The 26,445-nt window shown below is 49.5% G+C and overlaps 1 protein-coding gene across 1 annotated transcript in view; it reads left to right on the forward strand.

The window, feature by feature from the left end:
- Window positions 1-26,445, forward strand: part of PAPPA (pappalysin 1) — a 241,317-nt gene that overhangs the window by 138,284 nt on the left and 76,588 nt on the right. Inside the window, exon 10 of the mRNA XM_081803476.1 lies at window positions 3,876-4,069. Coding sequence (XP_081659602.1) covers window positions 3,876-4,069 — 194 coding nt within the window. The remainder of the gene's footprint in view (window positions 1-3,875; window positions 4,070-26,445) is intronic.

Genomic DNA, 26,445 nt, shown 5'->3' on the forward strand with positions numbered 1-26,445 from the left:
GTAAATGGATGTAATGAAAACGGGAAGGCCAGTTTTGTTTTATTGTATTGTTGTTGCTGTCCTTGTTTTTCCTGGCCACATATTTTTATTCCATTTCTCGTTCTGTTCTCTACAGTGCTTGGGGCATGGGAGTAGAGAGGGAGAGAAAATTCCCCAGATGAAGACTGGCAGATGTAGCTGAAGGGCCCCCGGGACTCCAGTAGCAAAAGAAAATGAATAGCAGAGTCCAAGGATGTTATTTCAAAAAGTGGCTCATGGTAGCTTTGTCAGCAGAATCTTGGAGGAGAAACCAGGCATATTTATTCTCTCTCTCTCTCTCCCCCTCTCTCCCTCCACCACCTCCTATCTCTCTTTTAACTCTGTCTCTGCCTGCCTATCTATCTATCTATCTATCTATCTATCTATCTATCTATCTATCTATCATCTATCTATCATCTATCTATCTATCTATCTATCTATCTATCTATCTATCTATCTATCTATCTATCATCTACTGAACTACCCTCCCACTTATTTACCTGCTATGCCTACCCCGACCTCTCCTTCATTCCCTAGTTCTGCTGAGTCCCAGCAGACAGAAATATGGAGGTCTTAAACATAATCAGGGAGAAGTTAGCCCTCATGAGAACTCAGCTTTAGCCCTAATTCCTGCCACTCTGAGGTGTCTTTGCTGAGAATATGAATTAAGTCATCTTAGAGAATAGATCTTCTGTGATCTTATTATAATCTTACCCTCCCTGTCTTCATGTTGGAGGGGGAGAATGTGGTACGAGCAGTCAAGCGATCTTATCCTCAAAAGGATGTGGTTTCATTATTCTGTAGCTAGAGCATGGGGGCAGAGGGGCATTACCCTCTGAGGTATAAAAAGCCCAGGCTCCTACTTCTAGCTCTGCCACCATCTCCCTCTGTGATCTGGAAGCAGACTCCTTACCGCCTCTGGATCTCAGTCTCCCCTTAGCTAAAATGAGTGAAGTTGTTGGCATTGTACACACATCATCTTGTGAAATAAGTGCAACAACACAGGGTAAATATATTATTTCCTCCTTTTCTTTTCTTGGATGAGAAAATAAAGTTCAGAGAGGTTAGGTTAGCTTATTTAAGTCCTATAAGCCTATATATGACAGAGCTAGGATCTGAACCTGGCTTTGCCTGATGCTGAAACCTGTGCTTTTTGCAATTCCCTTGACTGCGTTTTGAAAGCATAGAGTCTGGATTAATGGCTGGTCACTCTCGGATTGGGTCTACATTTTATTATATGTTAAGTTGGCCCCGTTCACCAAGAGGTTGGAGCTACTGAGAAGTGCTGAGTCTGTCTTCTCTCCATCCTTGAGCTGCCAGGCATGATACTGGTCACTGGAGTCCTCAGCTGGCTCAGACTCATCCTTAAATAATTGAATTATAATGAATTGATTTATTCTGGCTCTTTTGATAGTATTTCACTATGTAAACTGTTTGCTGAAATAAACAAGGGATTTTTGGAGCTTGGAAGGGGTTCAACATTCTGTTGCCCCTGAATTCACAGACTCCTTTTTCAGATAGTCAGCATCCTAAAAATCTAAGTTTTAATTCTACTTGACCCTGGCTCTTTCTATTTGGTGGGGAGGGGATGCTGCACAGTGTTTTAAGTGAGTACTGATTTCACAAGGTGATTCCATCCAACCAGCTAGAAATAAATTGACCCCTTAGAAGAAGAATTTTTTTCTCTTGACTGTTATTCTAGAATGTACAAGCATGTTTATGTCCATGTCCTATGAGAGTTTTGTGGGTATCCTGAGAGGTTGTCCTGGCTGGGACAATCATTCCTTTCTTTTCTTTTTGTTGAAGTATAATTAACATACAATGTTATTTTAGTTTCAGGTGTATGATATATTGAGTCAACAGTTCTGTACATCACTCAGTGCTCACCGTGATAAGTACAGTCACCATCTGTCACCATACAACATTATTACAGTGTTTAGGACCATCGTTTCTGTATTACAGATGGAAAGCCAGAGGCTGAAAGGTGAAGCTAATTGTGCAAAGTTATATAGCAAATCTGAGGGACAGAAGTCAATTCCTGATTGGAAATGGGGCTCCACTCTATTGTTTTGGAGTAAATAGGGGAAGGATGTCCTAGACCAACCAGTATCCTTTGGATGACCCTATGTTCCAATATGCCTGGGATGTTCAGATTTTCCCAGGAAATGTGCCTATTGCCTGGACATAGTTTTTAATAGCATCTCGATCACTAGTTTGGATGATGATTTTAAGCGCACCTGAAGACACTGCATAGTAGGGACCAGATTTCAAGAAGCTCAGTCTTCCAGAGGAACTGCAGCATGCAGATAGGATGGCACAGTTAAGTGTTAGGGTAGGGACCCTCATAAAATAGGAACCCACACAGGCAGGGGTATTTAGTTTTGCCCTAGAAGTATTGGGAAAAGAGCACAGACGACCTGACATTTGAGTTATTGAAGGATGGGCAGGGGGATCTCTTTCAGATGGCTGCATTCTGATTTCTCCTTGTGTTGTTCGGTGCAGAATGAGCAAGCCACGTGCATGGGTCCTGCCTCCTTGGAAGGCACCTGCCAACTCCACGCTTCCGTGGTCTGTGTCCTGGCCCCTGAGAATCACTGCAGCCAGCTGCAGCTTTAAGTTGTCCAACTCAGAAATCACTGCTGTGATTTGAATTACATGGGAGCCTGAGAACTCACTTGGCCTTTCACTTTAACCACCAAGCCCTGAGGAGCATAGGCCAGTAGACAGGAAGGGCTCCCAGAGGCCCGGCACGCGGACCCTCTTATCTGCTCGAGTCCAGAGGGGGAAAGGGATTTGCCTTAAGGAACAGAGCAGTTGAGTTACAGAGCCGGGACTGAAGCCAGCTCCTCCGATGTATCCGTTCCTTCCTCATGTGACACTGGGACTCTCTTTGGAGCTCAGTAAACCTGTTTGCCACTGTGAAGTTCTGTGGTGTCGGATAATGTGCCCAGAACTTGGAAAGTGAAAGCCTGAATTTGAAACCAGGATCTGGCATGAACACACTGTGTGACTTTGGGTGTTATTGTTTTTAAAGAGTTTATTTATTTATTTGAGAGAGAGAGAGAAAGAGTGCATACACATGAGTGGGGGGAGAGGCAGAGGGAGAGGGAGAAGCAGACTCCCCGCAGAGCAGGGAGCCCGATGCGGGGCTCAATCCCCAGGACTCCGGGATCATGACCTGAGCCGAAGGCCGATGCTTAACTGACTGAGCCGCCCAGGCGCCCCAACTTTGGGCACGTTATTGAAGACACATGGGATCTCGGTGTCCTAATCTGGAGGACTGAAATAATTAAAATAATAATGCCTTCCTCACAAGGTGGCTGTGGGGCTCACTTGGGGTATAATGAAGTGTTGGTGAATCTGTGTGTGTCCAAACATATATAGCACAGGATCTACGCTCTAAATTTTCAAGTATGCATACACTTAATACAACCGTAAGCACAAAGTTAGCTATAAGTGCGATGTTTTACATCCTCTTGTATAACTGCAACTGTATACCCACTGAACAGTAACTCTCAACCATTTCCCCCTCCCCCCCAGCCCCTGGTAACCACCATTCTAGTCTCTCCTCCTATGAGTTTCACTCCTTTATATTCCTCATTCCAGTGGAATCATCCACTAGTGGACCTTCTGTGTCTGGCTTATTTCACTTAGTATCGTGTCCTGCAGGTTCATCATGTTGTCACAAATGGCTGGATCTCCTTTTTTAAGGGTGAATAATAATCCCTCGTGACTACTGATGATGGGCATTACAGTGCTGATGATTCTGCTCGTCTGATCCCACCACTGTGGATTTCAGCTGAGACCACAGAACAAATATCTATCTGTTCTCTCCCTTCTCTGTCCATCTCCTGCAGATGAACCCAGCCGGTGCTATTTCCATGATGGTGATGGCGTATGTGAGGAGTTTGAACAAAAAACTAGCATCAAGGACTGTGGGGTCTACACGCCCCAGGGGTTCCTGGATCAGTGGGCATCCAATGCTTCAGTATCGCATCAGGACCAGCAGTGCCCAGGCTGGGTCATCATTGGCCAGCCAGCAGCCTCCCAGGTAAGCTCCCAGCCACGTGTGACATTTCCTACAGACATTCTGCATCTCTGCTCGGCCCCTCCGGGCTGCCCTCCTCAAATGTAATGTCACTGGTCGTGGCCCCCTGACCATATCTCTAACCAAATGTAATCCTACGACCTCACAAGTACCATTTGTCAGGGATGAGACAATGGGATGGTTAAGTGCAGGGGACATCAGCATAGTAGGGTAAAGCCTGTCCTCCTGTTTCTCTACCTGTTATAATTCATATTTGGTGAAGGAATTCCATTTTGGATATGCCGCTGGAATTCAATGGGTTAAGACTAAATTCTTTTTGGGGAGTCCTGCTTTATTTGTTTGGAGGGGGGTGCCCAGTTGTGTGCTCTTTGAGCACTCACCTGTGAATTAACTCTATCATGAATTTGCTGTGTGACCTTGGACTAGTCTCCCCACTTCTCTGGGCCCCATTTCCCCCCATCTTTAAATTAGAGGGTAGTTGAGCTTGATGATCTCCAAGGACCTCCCCACTCTAAAAAGCTGTGACTCACTCCTCAGTCCCCTAATGCACTATTTATGTTCCAGGATTCTTGCCCCAGGGGACTGCCAGTTTAGTTGAGGGAACAAGAGATTGGGGCCACCAGCGCTTGTGTGATTCTAGGGATGGCCGTGCTGTCCCCAGAGCCCCCTTTCCAATTATCCTGCTGAGCAAGCACCTGCCTTCTTCCGAGACTCCCATTTCCCAGAGACACGACTCAGTGCTTCCAACTGCCTGGCCTGGTGGCCATCTTCAGAGGCCAGCCTGCTCCTGGCCTTGCAGATGAGTCATTATTCGCAGCCATTCCTCTCTCATATTGCTTCCCTGACTCGGGGTGGGGGGTTCAGCCTGATGTCTAGATGAAAGAGAGATGTGACCTTCCTCTGGGGCCCAGTGAAAATCCCTGGATGAGGTACAAGATAGGTCCACTTCATTTATAAGTCGCAGTGTTTATTTGGCCATTTTTTCATTTGTCTGTTTGCTTGTGTTTACATGCATTAGATTATTTATGCGTTTGCATTTGTTTCTGACTGCCCGAAGTCGGGTGGAAGGGAGTCTTGTATAGTGCCAGCCTGGTGAATGAATGAATCAAGGAATGAATGAATGAGTGAGTAAGTGGATGTCTAGGGTTCATCCTCCCCGTGCCACCTGTGTACTTGCTGAATTTTTCTCTGGTTGCACCTGTCACCTTGAACCTGAATTACCCAGGTGCATGTCTTGCTCTCCCTAGGCTGCTCATTCTTGGAGAACAGCTTTGAGCTACATTCACTTTTGCCCTCTCATCTTCAAGCACAGGCCAAGACAAGACTAGGTGCTCCGGAAACATGTGTTTAATTGACTGTAGATACTTCACGTGCACACACGCACTTGTGCACGCACACATGCACACACACACACTGCTGCATGCAAATGAGCACCGCCAAGAGAAGATACTGGGGCATTACCTCTCTGTGGCATAGAAGGTCCTGCTCGGGAACAGCAGGGCTGGCCGGCAATAGAGCCAGGAATTCCCAATTCAACACTGGCAACGGGTTCTAGAAATGTTTAAAAAACATCATTCAAACAAGGGAATTAACACACTCAGAATCTCATATGAGCAAGAGCTGAGGCAGCAGCTGTGTTTCAAAACCACCCAAAGTGTTATGGCTGCTAAAGTAAGAAAAAAGAGAGAAGGAATTGTCCAGCCTTAGCATTTGAAAGGAGAATTCACGGGGCAATTATCCCAGCCTTTTAAGGAGGGGCTGTCAGGAATTATGGGTGATTATCTCTTCCTAAACAAAAATCCAATTTCAAAAAATCATTATAAATACTAGCTCTTCGATCTACAAAGAAGAGATGAGGAAACAAAATCATCCTATTGAATTATTCATTGTAACCAATTTTATTTTAATGAAATCGACTAGTTTCCATTACTCTGGGCTTGGACATAATCTTTGTTACAAGGAGACTTCAGCTGTAACTAAATTTGCCATAATGAGATCAGCTCACTGGAGAATACAGGGTCAGGGGAGGGGATGTGTTGCTGGCTGGGTGCAGGGCCAGGCAGGCAGCCTGGAGGGCGGCAGAACAAAAGTCTCCTGAATTCCCCCACTGAAAGCAAATGCCTAGAAGTCACTCACGCACTGCCCCCACCATGCACACGCACGCCCGTCCATGCGCACACAGACATGGAGCCTGCGTGATTCTAGGCAAGGTGTTCCCTGGAGGGTAAGGGTGGCTCCCTTCTGACAACAGAGAAGAGGAGGGGGACTATAACCATGGCCTTCATTGTTACCGTGTGCGCTGATCAGAGGAGGCTGCTGGTTAATTTTCACCCAGTCAGGGCTTCCAGTGAAGAGGTTGATGGCTTGAGAGAAGGAGCTGGGAGGTTCTTAGATGCACCACGTGCCCCTCGCCTTCCCCCCATGCAATTAACTTTTTCCTTTTTCTTCTTCCTCTCTTTCTTTTTCCGTCTCTCTTCCACACATGCATGCACGTGCATGGGCACACACGAAATTCCCATGCAGGAGCCTGGGTCCTGGGGAGAGTGGGGTGGGGAGGGTCATGGAGGTGCACCAGCCACTGCCTTGGACCCTCCCGCACTCTGCAGCCCATCCTGCTGAGTGGCTTCCCCAGAGCCACACAGCCCAGAAGTGAAGAATCTAAGATTAGGATCTTGCAGAAGCTGCCAGTGAGATTGGGAATATGCGGCCACCTCCAAAAGTCAGAAGTCAGTGGACACCTGGAAAACTGCACTGGGAAATAGGAAGAAACATGGCTGGGCAGATCCTATCTTTGGTGTCACTGTGCAAAATGCCCTGAGGTGCTTGGATTCTCCTCTAGCAGACTCCCGGGTGCTGCCTACACCTCTGAGTTCAGGCTGTTCTCAATCCCTTCAAGGTGGGCTGTTGTGAGGTCCCCCGGTGGTCGTTCACTGGGACACTCCATTAACTTGGGAGAGGGATGAAGTGACCACGGTTGTTCTTCGTTCCTCTTTACAAGGCAGCTTTGTCCACGCTCTGTCTCCCCCCCTATACTATAAACATGGTAAAGGCAGGTGTTTGAAGGATAGGTGCCTACCTCTGCACTGGAGCCTTTGGGAGAGACCAGGGAGAGGAAGAACCAACCCCTGGGCTTGTGAGGTGTGAGGATTCTATCAAGAGGAGCAGCCCCGTCAGAAGAAGTTGGCACATTCTCGCTGGGATGGCCACCGAGCTGCACTCATCATGCTTCATGAGTCTAGAGAATTTCTGAAAGCTTGAGTTTCAATTTTGTGAAAGCCCTTTGTTCTAATAATTTCCAGTCTTTCACGTGTCCATTCTCCTCCAACAAGGTCCCCAAATTTGGTTAGGGCTACACCATTCCACCCCAAGCCTTGAGTCTCCTATCCAGACGTTATCGGAGCCATCAGAACCTCCGGGTGTGCAAATTGGGCTGACCACCCTCTCATAAAAGACATTCTTTGGACATTTTGGCCATGCACCTTCCCAGCCCGGCTGGAATTCAAGAAGTCCCTGAGACAGAACAAAAATGGAAATGAACCAAAGGAATCAAGTTATCTCTCTTCAGGGAACCTCAGAAATGGTTTGGGTTAAGTGCTTGCAAAAATTTCATCTTGTCCTCATTTTGTCTCCATGTTTTGCATTTCTCTAGTGCTTTACACCATAGGCTGCCAAAATGAGATGTAGATATTCCTTCATCCTGCCCCCACCCCCAGTGTTTCTACCACAGTCCATTTCCTCCTATCTAGACAGGCACCTCCCTCCTTCTGCAGTGGCCTAAGAAGGAAATGGAAATACTGACGACCTGGAATGCGCAGGGCTCTCCAGGGATTACAGACCTTCAGTCAACCAACCAATTTATTTGGTTAATCCTTTGAGGGTAAAGCTTAGACTAAGCATTTCCAGGGCAGTGGTTTCAGGGCCAAAATAAAGAAAACCTTTCTAAGAACGAGAAGCATCCATAGGGGGACGGAGTGCCTTGTGATCTACTAAGCTCGCCATGGTAAAGCATTCAGGCTGAGCTGGTGGTTGAACGGGAGATCCCTGCCTTAGAAGGCAAGTGAGAGTCTAGACACCTCTCCTTCCTTTGTAATCGATTCTCTGATGTTCTATACCATCCACCCATTTATTGGGCATATCGGTCCTTTGCCACTTTACCTTGGGTTGCTATGACCAGCTTCTAGGCATGTCCATAATACTTAGGGCCTCCATTAAAATAACAAATCATAATTTGTCTTGAATTATGTATTAATTCATTTATTCATTGGTTATATATATATACATATATATATTCATTGGCTATAGCAGAAATCTATTTGAATCTTAAGCTGCGGAACAAGAGTAGGTAAAGAGGGTGGAGGGGGGGGGTTTAATGGAAGTCACATGACTGGCTTTGCCCCTCCTCTGATTTGGGAACCTTGAGCAGATGACTCCTCTGGGAACTTTAGTTTCCTCTTTTGGAAAGTGGGAATGACAGCATCTACCTGGTGGACGTTGAGAGAATAAATGTAGAGAAGACAACTAGCCCTGGTTTTTTTCCCCACTTACTGGGTAGTTCAAATGTTAATTCTCTGTCTGGGTCATGTTAGGCATCTCGCCCACACCCTCACCCAGAGGCCACAGGGACCCACACTTCTGTAGACATTCCGTTGAGTCAGACATAGTTGTGTTAGCGCCTGTCTCCCGCAACCTCAGGACTACACCAGGCATTTTAAGAAACTCCAAAGAAGCGCTGGTCCTTTTGCTGCCCTCAGAGGGCTCACCATTTCATCCGGAGGGGTGTGTCCTACTAGAGATAGCTGCCAAAGACCCAAGAGTGAGATCCGGAGGGAGTTCCCCTGAGGAAGAAACCACAGTGCTATCAGCTTACTCAGCCAGCAGGGATGAGAGCCAGCACGTGGGTAAGGAAAAGTCCTTCGCCCACTTTCCGAAGGCCTTGCACAAATTATAAAAATAACATTTATCAAGTTCATCCAGCTTCTGCCTCAAATTCCTTGAATCCTACTGAAATTGCTACAGAAGTAGGAATCGCTGCTCTCACTTCCCAGATTAGGACAGTGGAGCTCAGAGGGTTGGGTGAGCAGCTTTGGGGCTCAACCCTGTAAGGGGCAGAACCAGGGTGCTGACCACTGTGTTCACAGGAGCTCAGGTGTGGGACGAGGCAGCTCCCGCCTGCCGAGAGCGACCCTGGAGAAGCAGCTGGGAGAACCGGTGTCTTTTGCATCTTTTCATACGTAGTGCACGTTCAAGGAACACCAAGAAAATGGAATTTGCCACACCACTACCTCAAATATTGCCCCCATTGTTTCTAGCATATGGTGTAGACTCCGCCCTGCCGTTTCTGCCATGTGGTGTAGACTCCACCTATAGGCATTCATCCTCTTAGGTGAAGCATTGCCCTCTCCAGAAAGTCATTTAAAATGTGTTTATGAAACGATGGGAGGACTATAGGACATGTCTTAAGTTGCCGACCCCAAAGGGTAAAAAAGATTTCTCAGATCTATGCCTAATTACTTCTGGGTTATGGGAGAAAGCAAGAAGAAAGGCACAAAAAGGACAGTTGTGGATGGAAGAGGTAATTTTGCTCAGTTTCCGGGTGTGTTTCCAGGCGTGTTGTAAGCCTTGTGTTCTACGCAGGAAACCCTGCAGTGTCAGTAAGAGAGTCGCAGGGTCTGTGCACTCCTCAATGGCCGCTGAGTCCAAGCAGGAAGCAGGGGCCATTTCTCGGTGTCTTCTTCATCCTCGCATCCCGGGAAGGGAGCCGATACCCACTGGGTTCTCTGGACACAAGAGTAAGAAATCTCCATGAGCACTTGCATTGCAGTATAGGGAGTGTGGTGGGTCCAAGGAGAGACACAGGGGAGGGAGGTGGAGATGGACAGACAGACATCAAAAAAAAAAAAAAAAAAGCCAATAAGAAAGAAAGGGGAAATTGAGAGATGCGCTTCTAAAGGTGTGCGGGGACATCCTTCAGATGACTAGAATTTAGACTTTATCCTAAGTGCAGGGGGGAGCTCTCCAGAGGTGAGAAGCCGAGGGCTGACAGAATCAGACGTTCATTTGAGGAAGAGGAGAGACATTCTATTGAACACCTCCTGAATGCCAGACCCTTTACAAGGGCTTTAAAGCACATGATCAAACTGAGAAGTTTCCCTGCCCTCTCACAGTGAAGAAACTGAGGCTCAGGGAGCCGAAGCACCTCACCCACAGCACTCCTCCCCTTTCCTTCTGCCTTTCCTCACACCACCCTACTGGCACTGCGCGGAAAGAGCCTCCCTGGGAAAGTGTGCCCAGAGCAGCAATTCTCCAGTGCTGTTCAGATGATCTGATTTGCAAAGGACAGAGAGAAATCTTGGCCTCAAGCCCCCAGCGGTGAGGTCACTTTTGAGCATTCTCCTTTTCTTGCACGTACCTTCACCAAAGCGTGCCTCTCTCCTCACTGGTGAAATGGGACAGCATCTGCCCGTGGTGGAAGGAGGAGGACAGGCGAAAGGAACACACTGACATTTCAGAGAAGATTCCAAGCAGTTTTCCCAAATACCCATGGGATGTGCTTTCTCCTGGTGGTTTATGAATAATTTTTCAAGAGCACATGTGCGAGTCATCTAAGGAGACAGAACAGAAAGTCCCATGGCCCGTTACAGCCTGTCCCATTGATGTGGGGCACCAGAACCCCCTCCAGGAGAATCAGAAACAGCGCCTGCATCAGAACGGAGCCCCTGGGCTGGTCGCTGTGACCGCCCTGAATTTGTCATGGCAGGCTCGGCCTGGCAGAGACTTGAAGTCGGCAGAATTATTCATGATCCCCGCAGAGGCGGCCACCACCAGACTCTCCTCCCAGCCTTCTCCCCTCCCCTCCCTCCTTCACTCCTTCACTCCTTCTCTCTGTTGGTATTTATTCCAACTTAAGAAATGCCAGGCATCACGACTGGCCCTGAAAAGCTTTGGATGAGGAGAGTTTTAAAGAAAACAAGGTGAAATTTAGGATCAGGTACATGTGGTTTTGGGCTCTGGGGCCCACCACTTCCTGGCCCTCTCACTTGGGGCACGCCAGTTCTCTTGGCTCCTGCCCAACTTCCCATCCATAAACTAGCAGTAATAATACGTATATGGCAGGTAGCTATCGGGGTGAGACAGTGGATCCAGAACTGTGGTTTTTTTCCTTCTGAGAGCAACTGAGAGATTTTCTATTGAAATGCTTCTTCCTGCTTATGAAGTTTTAGCAGTTGAAGCATCCAGTTAGGAATGACTGAGTGTGGTTATTTTTTTTTTTTTTTAAGGCATACTCTTTGGGGCACAAGTTGAGAGAGAGACTTTGAGTCTCTTGGTCTTACTCCACTTAACGAAGAATTGACTTTGCTTCAACAGCTTCCCCCAACCTCTCAAGCCCCTATCTGCTCTGAAATGATTCTGCTCTCTGGATTGAGAATCAGTAGAATCGTGTTGTCTGCCTACTATGTCCAAAGCATCATTTTCAAAAGCCGTGGGCGGAGGTCGAGACCAAGCCGTGAACCCCGGCCCTCAAGCAGCCTGCGTGGAAGAAAGGACAGGGACCCTGAAATCGGACAGGCCAGAAGTTGGCAGGGTGCCGTGACCCATGGACAAAGGCAGCTGGCCTCAGAGGGCTGTCCGTGGAGGGGGGAGTCGGTGCGCGGGGAGGGTGGTGCCTGTGTGCAGAAGGGGGTCCATGGCCAGCCCTCGAAGGCGAGCACCAGCCACGTCCTGATAGGCCGGGATGGTGCCACGTGGAGCAGGGAGAGCCTGGTTTGAGGAACGAGTCTTCACCTCTTGCTTGGCAGTGGCCTCCTGACTCGGAGCCCAAGAACAAGCATGGCTCTGTGGTTTGGGGCTGCTTCCACCGGTTTTCTGTGGAGAGCAGCCCTGGCCCTGCCAACCCAGCCCACTGCCCCTCTAGGAAGATTCCTTTGTCTTCCCTCCAAGCCTGCCCCGCTCCCATCATCAGGGCTCCACGTCTTCTTTCCCCACTCTCAGACTCAGGACCAGACTCCTTCCTTCTTTCCATCCCTGGCATTCACTCAGGGCCCCTTGGGACCCCTCTCCATTCTTGCTGTTCATTTTCATTTCTTTCTTCTCTTCCTTTTTTTTTTTTTTAATTGTTTCTGTTTTAAGTGGGGGCACCGGCATGTAGCCAGCATGGCCTTTGCTGTATAATTTAGTTTCATGTTCTGTACCCAAGAAACATGTAAAAAATGTAAACAGCGTTCACCCTCCGGGGCGGCAGTGTGCTTGGGAAGCAGCAACCAGTCAGGCTTGCTGAGCCCGCTGCTTTGGCAGTATTGAATTCTGTCCCCAAAACCACATGCTCATTTCCCTATGTCTGAAAGTAAACTTTCTCAAGCCAGGCCCAAGGGATGGGGTTCTGAGGGGAGCTGAGGTTTGGCTGCGCCCAGGATTTTGTTTTTGTGTGTGTGTTGCAAGCCCCCTGCTCCCACCCCATCCCACCAGCCTTACTTTGTGAAGTCGCCTGGGTGTGCTATCTATAGACCTAGACCCAAAAAAGGGCCTTCCACCCTCTCTTCCACCCCCAGCCCTGGGTTTCTTCAAACTCCCCTAATGTTTCAGCCAGATCCAAGTCCCAGGAGGTCCCGGGTACATTTGTGCACGGTCCTTTTCCAGGGAGGGATGGGCTCCTCTGGGCTTGGGAGAGGTGCCCCTGCCCAGAGGCATGCTTCTGTGCCAGGCTGGTCCCACAGAGATTTCCTGGGCTCCTGCCCTCCCCGGGGCCCTTGCCCACACCGGACCTATCCGTGCAGCTGGTGGACAGGCGCGCTTGGCTGGTACTTGCGTCTCTCTCCGTCCTGGGTCACAGCGGAATTTGGCCAGCAGATCTGGTCTGCTGGCAGGATCCGGCTTTCAGGAATGCAGCTGCTGCCTGAGTGATAGTCAGGTCTGCAGGGCTGCTTGGGAGCAAGGGGTCCGGGGAAGCAGAGAAACTGGCAGGTGTCGGGGAGCTAGGGGCAGGGGCTTGACGTTCCAGAGAAGGTAGAAGCCTTAGGAGCCCAGGCTCCAGAGCAGCTGTCCCAATAGAACTGTCAGTGCTAGTAGACGTGTTCTATATGTGCACCGTCCGATAGCGTAGCCCCTAGCCACCTGTTGAAATGTGGCTCGCAAAACCGAGCAACTGTTCATTTTACTTAATTTCCGTTTAAGTAGCCCTGTGGGGATAGTGGGCTACCTGTTGGACAGGGCTGACCTAGAGTCTGTCACATCTCGGAGCTACCACGTACAGGGAGCTCTCAGGGGGAGTTGCTCAGCCTTCTCATCTGTACAGTGGGGGCAGTAAGTGGTAATTGTGAGAATTCCAAAAAAATAGCACACGTAACGCACTTGGAAAGGCGCTTGACCTAGAGTAACTGCCACCTGAATTCGTTCAGTTCAGTCATTGCATTTACATCCTTTTAACCAACCTGGGGAGTAGGAACCACGTTCCTGTTTCATAAATGTGGAAGCAGAGGTTCACACATGGTGGGACAGGAGTCAATCCGGTTCTTCCAGGGTCCATACCACCTGTCCCAATCAGTTGTTTAAAAATAATATTTATCTCTTTTCCAGAGTGAGATAGGACATGTTAATCTTTTTTTGTGAAACAGTGTCTTAAATCTTTTAAAATGTGCATATACCTTCAACGGAGGAGTTTTGCCCTTGGAGTACATTTTCCATAATTCACCATAAATATGGGTGTCTGTGGTCTCTCACCTGCCAAGCTTTCTGTATGGCTTCCTCTGGTCTGTAACATCCAAAGGCCTGAGCAGGCAGGGCCATGCACGACCCTTGCCAGCTCCTGTGCGTAGCTCACTGCCTGACAGGGGCACTCCAGGCAGAACGGGCGGCTGGCAATCCCTGGACGGGCCCTGGGGTTTCCATTTCTCCCGCCCGAGGGAACCATCGTGCACCTGCCCACCTCTTGGAGGCTGAACTATCCTTCGAGGTCTAGCTCAAATGGCCTCTCCTCCATATGGCCACCTCTGAACACCCACCCATGTGCAGCCTTCACTCTTCTGATATCACATAGCCCTTCTGGAACCATCCAATGACCCAGAGCACGAGCTGCCTTCTGCTTTGCATTTCCTGCATCCACAGCTTTTCATACCAAATGCCCCGTGAGCAGCTAAGGATTCGGGCTCTGTCTTTAACATTTAAGGATTTCCTGTGCCGACCATAGGGTTTGCTGCCTGGAAAGTACTCAGAGGGTGCTTCTGGATTCACTGAATGAGGCCGTTGGAAACAAATGTCTGCTGAGTGATGTCTCCTTTATGATTGGCTTAAATATACAGATCAGTGTCTGTGAGTGATTCCCTTGTGGGGGAGGGCGTAGTCCCCTGATACGTGCAGTGGGTGACCAGAGTGAGGGAGGGCCTTCTTAAGTCCCCTGCTTTGTCCCCTCCATTGCCGACGGGGTGCATGCCATCATGTGAGTCGGGGGAAGGGGTCCTGAAAGCCCACCCTGGGCCCCAGACTGAAATTTTCTCTGCTGCTCTGTGCCTCCACGAGCCCCCACCGCTCCAGAATGTTAGCCACACAAGCGCATTGGTCTTCGTTGTTTCCAAGATGAAAAAGAGGGCCCAGCACAAAGTAGGCGTGTGGTAAATATTTATGACCGAAGCTGCACTTTGCTCTGTTCACAGCTTTGTGCAGAAAGTAGGAAACAGCTTCCAGAAGCTGGGCTGCAGGGTAAAGGCTCTACCCTTTTGCGTCTTCTTCTTCCGGGAGAGATCGGTGTCTCAGTGAGGTCCCAGTGAGTAGATGACTGCAGAGGTTGATGGAACCATAAGGGACTGTCTTTTTGGCTTGTGAGCCTGGCTTACCCTCTGGAGGTCTCCCAGTGCGAGGCCCAGCAGAGGAGAGTATGAAAGGGAAAGAGATGGACTGGAGGGAGGAAGATTAGGTGGAGGGAGGCGGAAGAGGGATACAGAGTTAAGGGGGAGGGGGGAGCGGTGACTCAGCAATAATAAAGGACAGTGAAGGGAGGAACCTGATGGTCATGACAACAGTTGATCACAAGGACAGGAGTCAAGTGAATGGCAGGCGAGCCATAGGGGCTCCACCCAAAGCCCCTCGCTGTTCCGGAGCATATACACCTGCCAGCCACTCTGTGAGGCAGGTGCTCACTCCCTCGTTCACAGAGGAGTAAATGGAGACTCACAGAGGTTAAGTAACTTACCCAAGTTTCTGCAGCTGGCCCAGGGGTGGGGCAGGGAAATCTCAAGTTGGAACCCAAGCCTGTCTTCCTCTACAGCCTGGAAGAAAGAAGTAGGGAGGGATGAAGTAGGGACATGTTAATTGTATGTCTAGCAGGTGGGGCATGTCAGAACGTTTGCATGTGTAAGGGTCCTTCTCCAGGGGAGGTACGAGCATCTCATTTTGCAGTGGAGGAGTGTAACCCTCCCAAAGGGTTCAAGGTCATGCTGTCAGCACAGGGCAGCAGCTGAGATCCCAGCCCACATCCCTTTGACTTTAAGATGTGTGTGACTTCCACCACTCAGTGGAAGGTTCAGGGACATGGCAGGTGGAGGGATGGTCGAAGAGTTCATATTGTGGGTCCCAGATCCTGCTGCTTCTTTGACACTCTGCTTTCGTGCAGATGTGTGCTGCCTCGGCCACCCCTGGGGGAAAGCACCAGTCTGCACGCTCTCTGTCCCCCAGAGTAACCTGCTCGTGGGGTGCTGGACATGTAAGTCAGCAGTGGCCATTGGGCACTTGGTGGGCAGAGCCCCCAGGTTGCATGTCACAGTCACCGGCCCTACCTCTGAAATCTGGAGGGCCAGGCCAGAGAGCAATGCTGCCCTTGTCCTTGAGGACGAGAGCCCCTATTTGAGCTTCAGGCTCAGCAGGACACTGTTAAAAGCCGAAGCAATCCCCGTCCTCTTGTTCCTTGCATGAGTCAGTGTCCGGCATCCTTTGGGGCCTCTTTCTAGGAGAAATCAAGCTCAAGACTGCCTGGGGAAGAGCACTGCCTGCTCTTCAAAAGCAAAGACAAGGGAGCCAATCCCTCCGCGGTTTCCAGCCCTGGCTCCCCAGGGTTATAGGAGGGGATGAGGGAATCCTGAGCACTGCAGTGAGACCCCAGGGATGGTGCACTTAGTGTGGCCATCTTGGCATCAGGTTGGGGTTCCCTGCAGGGCATGTGACTCGGACTTCATCGTGGACACAACTTAGAACACACAGGTCTTAATTAGGAAAGCTGGAGAAGAAGAGGAAGGAACGGGGAGCGCGAGGAAAAACAAAAAAGAACGACCTGGAAACTCCTAGTTTTATGAACTCGCGAAAGTGTTGTTCTTTCAACACACAGATGTTTTTAAGTGAAAAATCACTCCTCTGACCTTTCTTGAATAGGCCTACATGGTCAAAACTGCCATTAACCACTGTTCAACTAGCTTGGATGTGGTCAGCGCTCTTCTGGTTAACCCGTGAACATCTCAGGGCTCCCGGAGAGAGGCCAAGAAGAGGTCTACAGGATGCCTAAGACATACCGCTTGGGTCTCTGTGGCTCTGAGCTGAGTGGTGGAGACTTCCGTGTTGCAGGACTTCGCTCCAGAGCCGGCTACGTTCTCCACTCGAGAGCCAGGAGAGAGGGCATTTTGGATGGAAGCTACCTGGAGTTGTGTTCTCTGGGCTTTGGTTCCTGATTCTCCATAGGTGGTTTCCGGGTGCCAGATTTAAAGCAGACAAGCATTGCCCAGTCCCATTCTAGAGTCACGGTATCTCAGTATTCTGGGCTAGCACTGGAAGTGTTTCATGCTCAGTGTACTTCTCCAGAACTGGCAATACCTCTGGGCTCTGAAATAAAAATCGTGGTGCTTCTGGATTCCTATGTGGAGTTGGTAGTGTCACAGAGAAAGTTTCATCTTTCGCCGGCAGCGTCTCTGTTCCTATCTCGAATTGAATTAATACTTCGGTTGAAGCTAACAGTGCCCCTTGATCTGATCCAGAGTCTACGCTGCTTTTACCGATCCTGATCTGTAATTGATGAAATTGCATGAATGGCTTTCAGTACAAAGACTGGGAAAAAAAAAAAAAAAGAGAGAGAGATTTGGCAACACAGAAAGATAGCGGCATGCTTTTAAAAAGCCGTGTGCTCAAAACTGTGCTTGCAGCAAGATCTGCATCTCGAACTTTGTCCTTCATGCTTCTGCTGTTGACATCATCTGGGAAACTGGGTTTGTCATGGCTCAGCTGTGGCCCGTTTTCTCCCTTTTCTTGCCTCTGCTCTGGCCTCTGCTCTCCAGAGCCCATGTGACATTAGGAGTTTGCGTTTCAGACCTGGCCCTCAGATACAGATTGCCCTGGAAACTTTTTTCGTCCGTGCCCCTCCCTCAGCCCGAACATACCTCGAACACAGATCCAACCGCGCTGCTCTCTGAGTATCTGCTTCTAGAGCCCCTTATCTCCCCCTCCCCCCACGGGAGCTATTTGTGAGAAGGGGTTTTACCTTTATTGCCTTTTAAATCTGGGATCCATCTCCACCCTGTAGACCAAGGTGAATAAGGAACCTATGTGTAGTAAGTGCTATGTAACTGTACATTGAATTAAGTGAATAAGTGAATGAATGAATGAATGAATGGAGAAAGAAATAGAAAAATTCGAGGTTTGGCTGGAAAAAAAAAAATCTGAGTCTCCCAAAAGAAAACTCAGATCTCTGGGAGCCCCTAAACCCCAGCCTCTCAGCCCTTAAGAATTTCAAGAAGGTCCCCGCACGCACTCTCCTAACCCCGTCAGCATCTTGCTGTTGGAGGAGGCACATGTGCCGTGAAGTCACCCGCGGACCATCTGGCTGGGGATCCCGTGTTTCCTCTGCGACGGGAGATTACGTAAGCTGGACAGCATCCTCCAGATGTTAGCAGTTTCTGCTCATTTTTTTTCCCTCCCTTCTCAACAACAATAATAATCATTAAAACAAACAGAGGCCTCATCCCCTACCCACACCCCTGAAATTACAAACAGGTGGACCCAGATGCCCTTCCCCTCCAAAGGCCTCCCGGTTCCTCAGCGAGGCCGGCCCTGCGCTGAGCCGGACAGGACAGCCAGGCGAGCTGCCCCAGGGCTTGGGCCACAGGCCTCAGCAAGGGGGACGTGGGCCGTGTCATGAGAAGTCCCTGCGCTGGGTTTTCCCTCTCCCGGGCTCCCACCCCCAAAGCCTTGGCCTCCAAGTTAAATGGATGTATTTTGGAAGACTAGGTGGCTTAAGAGATTAGTAATGAGATCCCAAGTCTTTCACTGCTGGGTCAGGAGTTCAGAGGCGGGCCTGGGTGACTGGTGAATGGCATAATTACGGAGCCGGGAGCAGGCCTACGGAGGGCCCGTGTGAAATGAGCCCAGCCAGGCCTTTCAAGGGGTGGGGGGGGCTGTCAGCAGCACAAAAGCCGACCGCCGCATCCGACAGTAATCACTCTCCCTTGTTAGAGGATCTCCTAGCTGGAGAAGCTGGAGCCCCTGCCCAGTGTGTCCTCGGAACAGCTGTCTGGGCTCCAGCGATGGGTACAGCCCAATGCCTGGCTCGCCTGTGCATAAGGTGGGGAGAAGCTGCTCGCCCCTTGGGGTGGGACTGTGCAGACTAACGCTTCATACCGTATGAACTGGTGACTAGTGTCATTATTCGTAATTCGTAACCCGATTATGTCTCACTTGGCCTCAGTTTCCCCATCTAAAAATAGGTAAAAGTGAAGCTCCCCTCCAGCATGACACGGGCTGCATTTACCGGAGGTGAAAGCAGCTGGGGCATCACCATCACCACCTCATGCTCACCATTCATACACCGTGGCCCTCAGTACCCTCCCCTGTATCGCGGGAGATAGACGTGGAGTACCCGGGGCCGGCAGGCGTCACACCCGGCCCTCAGCAGCCTCGACAGGTGTGGCTTTGGCATGCTCCGAATCTGTAGAGTAATCGAGGGCGGTGATGCCCGCCTCCCAGGAATGCGAGGATCTGCACGTGGAGTACGGTCGCTGGTTTCAACTTGACCTTGCCACCTCTCACGGATGCTTTCTCAGGTCCCTTGAATAAACTTTACCTTTAGAAGAAGGTTAGGGCATCCGGTTTCCGTCCCCTAGAACCATAGAATTGATCATGAATCATTTCTCCTCCAAGGAATGTAGTTTCACTGTAAAAGCGTTAATGTGCTACAGAACAGGGATGTCTTCAGTGAGTTCTACGTCTGTTCCGCTCCAAAGCCTAGCTGCTTCTCCATGGTCATTTAGATCAGGCTAGGGGTTTGGACCCTAAACCTCAGGATTCCGGACATGTGGGAAGGTGCACAAGGCCCCAAGATCTTAGACCCCTCTGGAGTGTGCAATACCTAATGTGTTAGGGACAGACCTCGGGGGCATTGAGGGGCTAGTCACACCAGGGCAGAGCCCCAAGGCTGGGAGGGCATCAAATGCCAAGCGATCTTATCTGGAAGTGTCTCCTGGGTGGAGGCCTTGAGGTCCACTGCTATTTCCAGAGCTCTGGGTGCTAGGAAGGAGGCATCTCTCCACTCTGCACACCCCTCTGTACACAGGAAATTCAGCTTTGCTTGATTGTCTGTCCATGCCAAATAATAAATCTCGAAATTGAAAGAAAAGCAGTCCACTCCTCCCTCCTCCTCTCTATCTCTATAAGGCAGGCATCAAAGGGGGAAGGCTGCTCTGGAGGCCTGGGGAAAGTGATAATTGTTTCTAATGGTCGCTGCAAAAAAGCCTGGCTTTTCTTCCTCTCTCTCTCTCTCTTTCTCTCTCTGTGTGTGTGTGCGTGTGTGTGTGTGTCTTTCTGTCTGTTTCTGTCTCTATCTTTTTTCAGTGCTATTAAGTATGTAAAAAGGAGGTCAGAAGAGGGGATTGGAGATGTGTGTGTGTGTGTGTTTATCTGTCAAACCTCAGTTGCCCTTAAAGTTCTGTATGTTCAGGGGGTCAGTTTGGAATGAGGGGCCAAGGGAAGCCAGGATGGACATGGGAGTGAAGAGAGGATTCCAGTGCTCTGCAGCCAGGAGAATCTCGATGTTTGGGTTTCCAGTGTTCATATATATATATATATATGGTCAAATAAGACCAGGCATGTGAAACACTTGTTAGAATGCCTGATACAGGTTTCCTCCGCTCTCCGAAATCAGGGTGCTCTTGCGACACCTTTTGTAAACCAAATGGCATAAAGCAAAGAAGCAAATGCTGTTAATTTATAGGACAGAATTTTTGAGTGTTCCCAGACCCCCAAAATAGTCTCTTTTAGGCCTTTCTGATCCCTGAGGCCACATCTCGCTAACAAAGCCACAAAATAAATCGAGATCAAGCACAGATGCTCACAGGCACAGGTCGAAGCTCTGGTGGCTTGATCCTGAGATGCTGAGGGTAGTTCTGGAGAAGCCCCTAGTGGGGCGGCTCTCACTACGTGGGATGCACACTGCTTCTGTAAGACTTGCCGCAAACAAACCCTGAACGCTGTTCTTGCTTTTTGCCTTCTTTCATAAAAGCGAAAATCCTCTTTCAATTTCTTTTGGTTAATGAGAACAGGTACCAATTTAGGCCTTTCCTACAAGCAAAGGGGTGCAACGTGAACTTTGGAAAAGCAGGGGATATCTGTATATAGTAAAGGATCAACAACATTGTTCTTGTTGGTAATTCATTCTTTTATTCAACTAGTCTTGGCTTTAGTGCTTACTTTAGGCTTTTCACTGCTCTTGATACTGAAGATGTAAAAGACAGTGAGCTGACAGCCAAGTTCAAGGATTGCAAATAGGTTCATCTCCTAGGCCAATCCTGACCAATGGTGAGTGGCTTGCCGTAGTGTTTTATTAAGATGGATTCTGGGGTCTCCACTCAGGGCAGCAGCATGCACCATTTAATTAATGGTATCTGTCCCAAGCAAGGGCTTGGGGGAAGACAGCACTGATGTGTGCCTCAACTGGTTCAAGAGTCTCGAGGGCCCACGTCCTCCCTGTTAACGATCAGCCTATTTCTCATCGAGGAAGTAGAGGTAATATTAATACCTTCCTCAAAGGGTGGTTCTAAGAATTAAAGGAAATAATGGAATCGGACAGGCTCTGCTGTGCATGAGAGTAATGGGAGAAATCACTGCAAATACCAGGTATTACTGCCATCATCATATTTGTTGCCCATTAACTGCATGGGAGCCTGGGTGGTGGACAGGTCCGGCCATTTAGTGCTCATGAATGAATTCAGGGTCTCCTGGGCCTTCTCTGTACCACGTTGCTGTTCCCATGTCCACACCCTGGGCTTCTGGATCAAATATGTCAGCCCTGAACCACGTGTTTGGCCTTGGAGAAGCCACCTTAGTTCAATATGGCAGCATTCACCGAGCCACGCCTAGTGACCTGCACTAGACACCAGTGAAGAGGAGAGAGAGATCGGGCACAAGCACTGCCCTTGCCTCAAGCATGGAGACACATGGACAGACAAGAAACCGCAAGAGGGGTGACCAAAAGCTACTGGGGAGTCTCCACCCATGGGGTGAGAAGTACAGGGACCTTGAGTCAGATCACTTGGCTTTGACTCTTAAGCTGAGAGCAAGTGCCCTGTGCCTTCCAAACCTTGGACTCTTATCTCTCAAATGGGGACAAAAGTGCTTATTCCTCCCAGTTATGGCAAGATGATACCTGGGCAGCATCAGTACTGTGGACTGTCTCTGAGAGTCGGTGCCCTTTCCCTCCCGTAGCGGAGCACTGAGGAGGGAGCACCATGTTCTGGAAGGGAGAGCCACACTGGCTTTACGGAGGTGGCTTTATTGCACCTGGCCCACTCAGTGTTATGGTCTCCGTGGCCTGACCCGTGGTCTCCCAGCCGGCTTGCCCTCCCGCCATCTCCAGATCAAGGAGTCCTGCCTGTGGCCTCTTACAACCTTGCAGTTCTTGGGGAAATAGCTCGGCATTGGATCTACAAGCCTGAACGTTAAAATGTGGCCCAAGTGGAAATATTTGGAAACACTACCTGGGGTGTGCGTGTGCGTGTGTGTGCGTACAGGTGCGTGTATGCACTTGTGCATTCTCCCATGCTCCCCCTTCCTATTCCTTTTCCTCTCTTTTTCTATGAGCCCCATTCCCAGGTCCCTTTGGGTTGAAAGAGGAAATTGGAGAGGACGGGCCAGAGATTTGAAGAGCACTTCTTCCCTCCTGTGATTGACAAAAGGGCATGTAGATCTGTAAAAGCGAAATTCAATAGAAACCTCATGGCATCTCCCCTGTGTGGGAAAATACCAGAACTCCCGCTCCCCCTGCTCTCCCTCTGTCTCCCCGCCTTTGTGTACGACGTGTGTGGGTGGAAGATAAACTGGATTTAAAAAACCCTTTGAAAGCAAGACATCGTTAACTCCTCTAATTGAAAGCAGTCCTCGGCAAAGGGGGAGTTTGGAGGCGGGTGCTGGATGGAGTGGCTGGTGGTGCGTGGAGTGGACAAGAGCCCCTAAGTCCTGGGGCCACAGAGGCCTCCGTGTCTGTCAGCCCAGGCAACCCCAGTCACCACCAGACATCCTGGCTCGTCCCAGAGGAGCTTGCGGCCCGGCGGTCTCTCCCATCCCCAATGGGCCCTGTTCCCCATCTCTCTGTCAGATGTGATGGCTGGAATCAGATCTCTGAGGATACCCCCAGCACAAATATCCAGTGATCTCAAAGCTTTGGGGGAAGAACCAGCTCTTTGTCACATGCCTGAAAAGAAAAGAAAACAGAAAACACATTGCCTGAATGGCTACAGTAAATGTTTACATTACCCCTCTGGTGTTCGTAGAAAGGTGGCTGTGAAATTAGCCTTCCAGAGACCAGAGACATGGGGTCCAGGAGCTGACTCAGGGGCTGACAGAACAATCCCACTTCGTGACAGAGTCTCTCTCCTGCAGCATTCACCAGGAAGAGGCTGGAAGAGAAAAGCTGGCAGAATGTCAGAACTGAAAAGCCTTTTAGGGATTCATCTTATTCTGTCCTTCTGCACATGGGAAGGACGAGTGTCAGAAGAAGTAAGCAGGTGGGTCAGCTCTAGCAGCCAAGCCTCTTGCCTGGCAACCCTGGGCTCTTTTGACCACATCACCCACCCTGGGGCAGCCCTGTAGGGGCCTGCTCTGGGCTGCTGAAGCAACTTCTGTTCAGGAGAAATCCCAAGTCCATCCTCCATGACCCTGAGAGATAGGCAAGCAACCGTTTTCAAGGCGGCCTTAATCTACCATTAAGAGTGTGGGCTGAGTTTGTGCCTTAGCATTGAATCCTGGTTCCTCTAACGAGCTGTGTGACCTTAGGCAAGGTATGTGGGCCTGGAGTCCTTATCTATAAAATGGGTATAATCATAGTACCTCCCTGACAGAGTTGTCATGAGGCCTGCATGATCTAGTACGTATGGAGACCTTAACAAAGCGCCCAGCCTAGGACAGGCACCCCCTAGCTGCTACCGCTCCTGCTGGGACTCTTGTTCTCGGGGCACCTACTGCGTCCTGGGGCTGGGCAATTGGCTAGGATTGACATGAGCATGAATAAAGCATGCCTCTCACCTTGGAAGTCTTCAGAATTTCAAGGGATAAGACTGGGCTCTAAATAACCATAATCCAACCTGACAAGCGCTGTAACCAAGGTATATAAAGAGCTATATGAACACAAGAGAAGAGCAATTAATTCTGCCTGGGGGGGGCAGTGAGCAAAGGGGCTTTCAGAGGAGGGGTGATATTTGAGACTGGCTTTGAAGTGTGTGTAGTATTTCACAAAATGGGCAGCCAGTGCGGCGGAGGGGGGCAGGGGGCCGGAGAAGTCTGGGCACAGACATCGTGGTGGTGGAGTGCAGGGCATGGGAGGGAAAGCATCCCTCGGGGAGAAGGGAGCACCGCTGTGCACATGTGCAGATGCCCACCTGCTACGTGGGGAGGGGAGGGGGGAGGAGGGACAGCCACTGGCAATGAAGGTGGTGACGGGGCTGAAACCGGCTCCCGAAGGCCTTTGCAAGCTGTGTCTGGGAAACCTCCCATCCCGTGGTCCCTGGGCAGCCATGGAGGGGGTGATAAGTAGCGGGGCAACAGGATTAGTTCTTCACGTTGGCAGGGTAATTATGAGGACCTTGGAGCAGGGAGAGCAGGTGGAACAACTAGAGGCAAAGAGAGGGGTAGCTGGTGCCTTCCTATCCATCAGACGAAGGGGAGGTTTTGACCAAGACAGGCACACAGAACATGGCATCGGAGGGATCAGAGTCTGGCTTCTGGCCGTCCTACACAACTGGATAGATGATCTTAAAGTGGTTGTTTAAAGTCTCATCAGAAAAGTGGGACGATGATTCCAACCTCTGTGAGCATAAATGACATTGTGACCTTGAGACCCATGGTGGATGTTATGACTGTGGGTGTCCTTAAGCTCCTGGGGTACTTAGGGGTCATTCCGTGCAACTACTGTATTTCACAGATGGGGCAGCTGAGGGTGGGGGAGATGTCCAGCTAGTAAGGACGTAGCCAGAACTGATCCAGGTCTCCTGTTGCCCATGGGGGGTGTTTGGTGTAAGCAAATCTCTGAAGGTGATGGGGTGTCTAAGGCATTGTGCTAAAGACCAAGTGGGAAAGCAGTCTCCTACTCCTCGGGTCCTGCAGGTGTTAAGATGGGACTGGAGGGTGGGACACGTGGGTGGCTCAATCGGTTAAGCGTCTGCCTTCGGCTCAGGTCATGATTCCAGGGTCCTGGGATCGAGTCCCACATCGGGCTCCCTGCTGAGCAGGGAGCCTGCTTCTCCCTCTCCCTCTGCCTGCCGCTCCCCCCTGCTTGTGTTCTCTATCTCTCTGTGTGTCACATAAATAAATAAAATTAAAAAAAAAAAAAAGATGGGACTGGAGGGCAGTGGTTCCTCGGCTGCCATCAAAGACCTAGAGCTGGGCTTCTCCTGAAGAAAGGAGTGTCATGGGAACCCGAATTCCTGTCTGCTCTTTCTGCCATGAGTTCTTGGGGGAAGAGGGAGACATCTCACTGGAGGTGGGTCTACACACAAAAAAAGCAGGACTGAGGGGCTCCTGGCTGCCTTGGTCAGAAGAGCATGCGACTCTTGAGCTCAGGGCCTTGAGTTTGAGCCCCACATTGGGTATAGAGCTTACTAAAATAATAAACTTTTTAAGAAAAAAAGTAGGATCGAGGGGGTGCCAAACATAGATGAGGAAAAAAGCACCAGTTCCTGAAGCCAGAAAATTCTGCATTTATTTTTTATTTTTTATTTTTTTTTAAGATTTTATTTATTTATTTGACAGAGAGAGAGACAGCGAGAGCAGGAACACAAGCAGGGGGAGTGGGAGAGGGAGAAGCAGGCTTCCCACTGAGCAGGAAGCCCGATGTGGGACTCGATCCCAGGACCCTAGGATCATGACCTGAGCCGAAGGCAGACGCTTAACGACTGAGCCACCCAGGCACCCCTGAAAATTCTGCATTTAAATAGCAATTTTGCCACCTACTTGCTGTATTATGTTGTACAAGTCAGCCCACCCTTCCTTGAGCCCGGCAAAAGGAATGGTCTCAGTAGATAACTCTTTAATTCCCTCTGAGTCGGGAACTCTAAATCAGAAAGCTTATAGACGTTGCTACTTAGAGGAAAAAGGAGGAGGAAGTATAGCCAGACATTTTCTCCTGGCAATGGGGAAGAGCTGTCCAGAAGTCAATTGAGCTGCCTATAAACGGAAGTGAGTTCTCTGGCTCTGAAGTAATCAAGAAGATACTGGGTAATCCCACCTCCAACCCTGAGAATACCTAAGGGAGGGTGCTTGCCAGCCCAACCATGTCTGCTCTTTGCCTAGCATCATTATATGAATTTCTCTCCCCCCCCCAACACCTGAACTGGCTCACTTATTTTATTAATGTATTTGTTCATTCAGTGAATATCAGTATTTTAGTCATTCAAAATATTACTGTATCTCACCTTATTATGACAAAAAAGTTAACAAAAGATCTACCTTTTTTTAAAAGATTTTATTTATTTGAGAGAGAGAGAGAGAACAGCGGTGGGGGGAGAGGGAGAGGAAGAGAGAGAATCCCAAGCAAGACTTCCTGCGAGCATGGAGCCCGACTTAGGGCTTGATCTCAGGGCCCCGAGGTCACAACCTGAGCCAAAATTGAGAGTCAGACACTTAACTCACTGAGCCACTCAGGCACCCTGAGATCTACCGTCTTAACAAATTTCTTTGTGTACAATAAAATATTGTTGACTACAGGTACAAAAGACTTCTAGAACTGAATCATCTGGCTTACCTGAAACTTGATGTCTGTTGATTAGCAACTACCTTTCCCACCCTTCCCCAGCCCTTGGCAACAATCACTATTCCGCTCATCAATTCTGTGATTTTGACTACTTTAGATACCTCCTGTAAGTGGAATAATGGAATTATTATTGGAAATTTTTAATGGAAAAAGTGGAATATTTGTCCTTTCATGGCTGCCT

This window comes from Leptonychotes weddellii, chromosome 14 (assembly GCF_054177405.1).
Source record: "Leptonychotes weddellii isolate Sample4059 chromosome 14, ASM5417740v2, whole genome shotgun sequence".
Classification (NCBI taxonomy): Eukaryota; Metazoa; Chordata; class Mammalia; order Carnivora; family Phocidae; genus Leptonychotes; species Leptonychotes weddellii.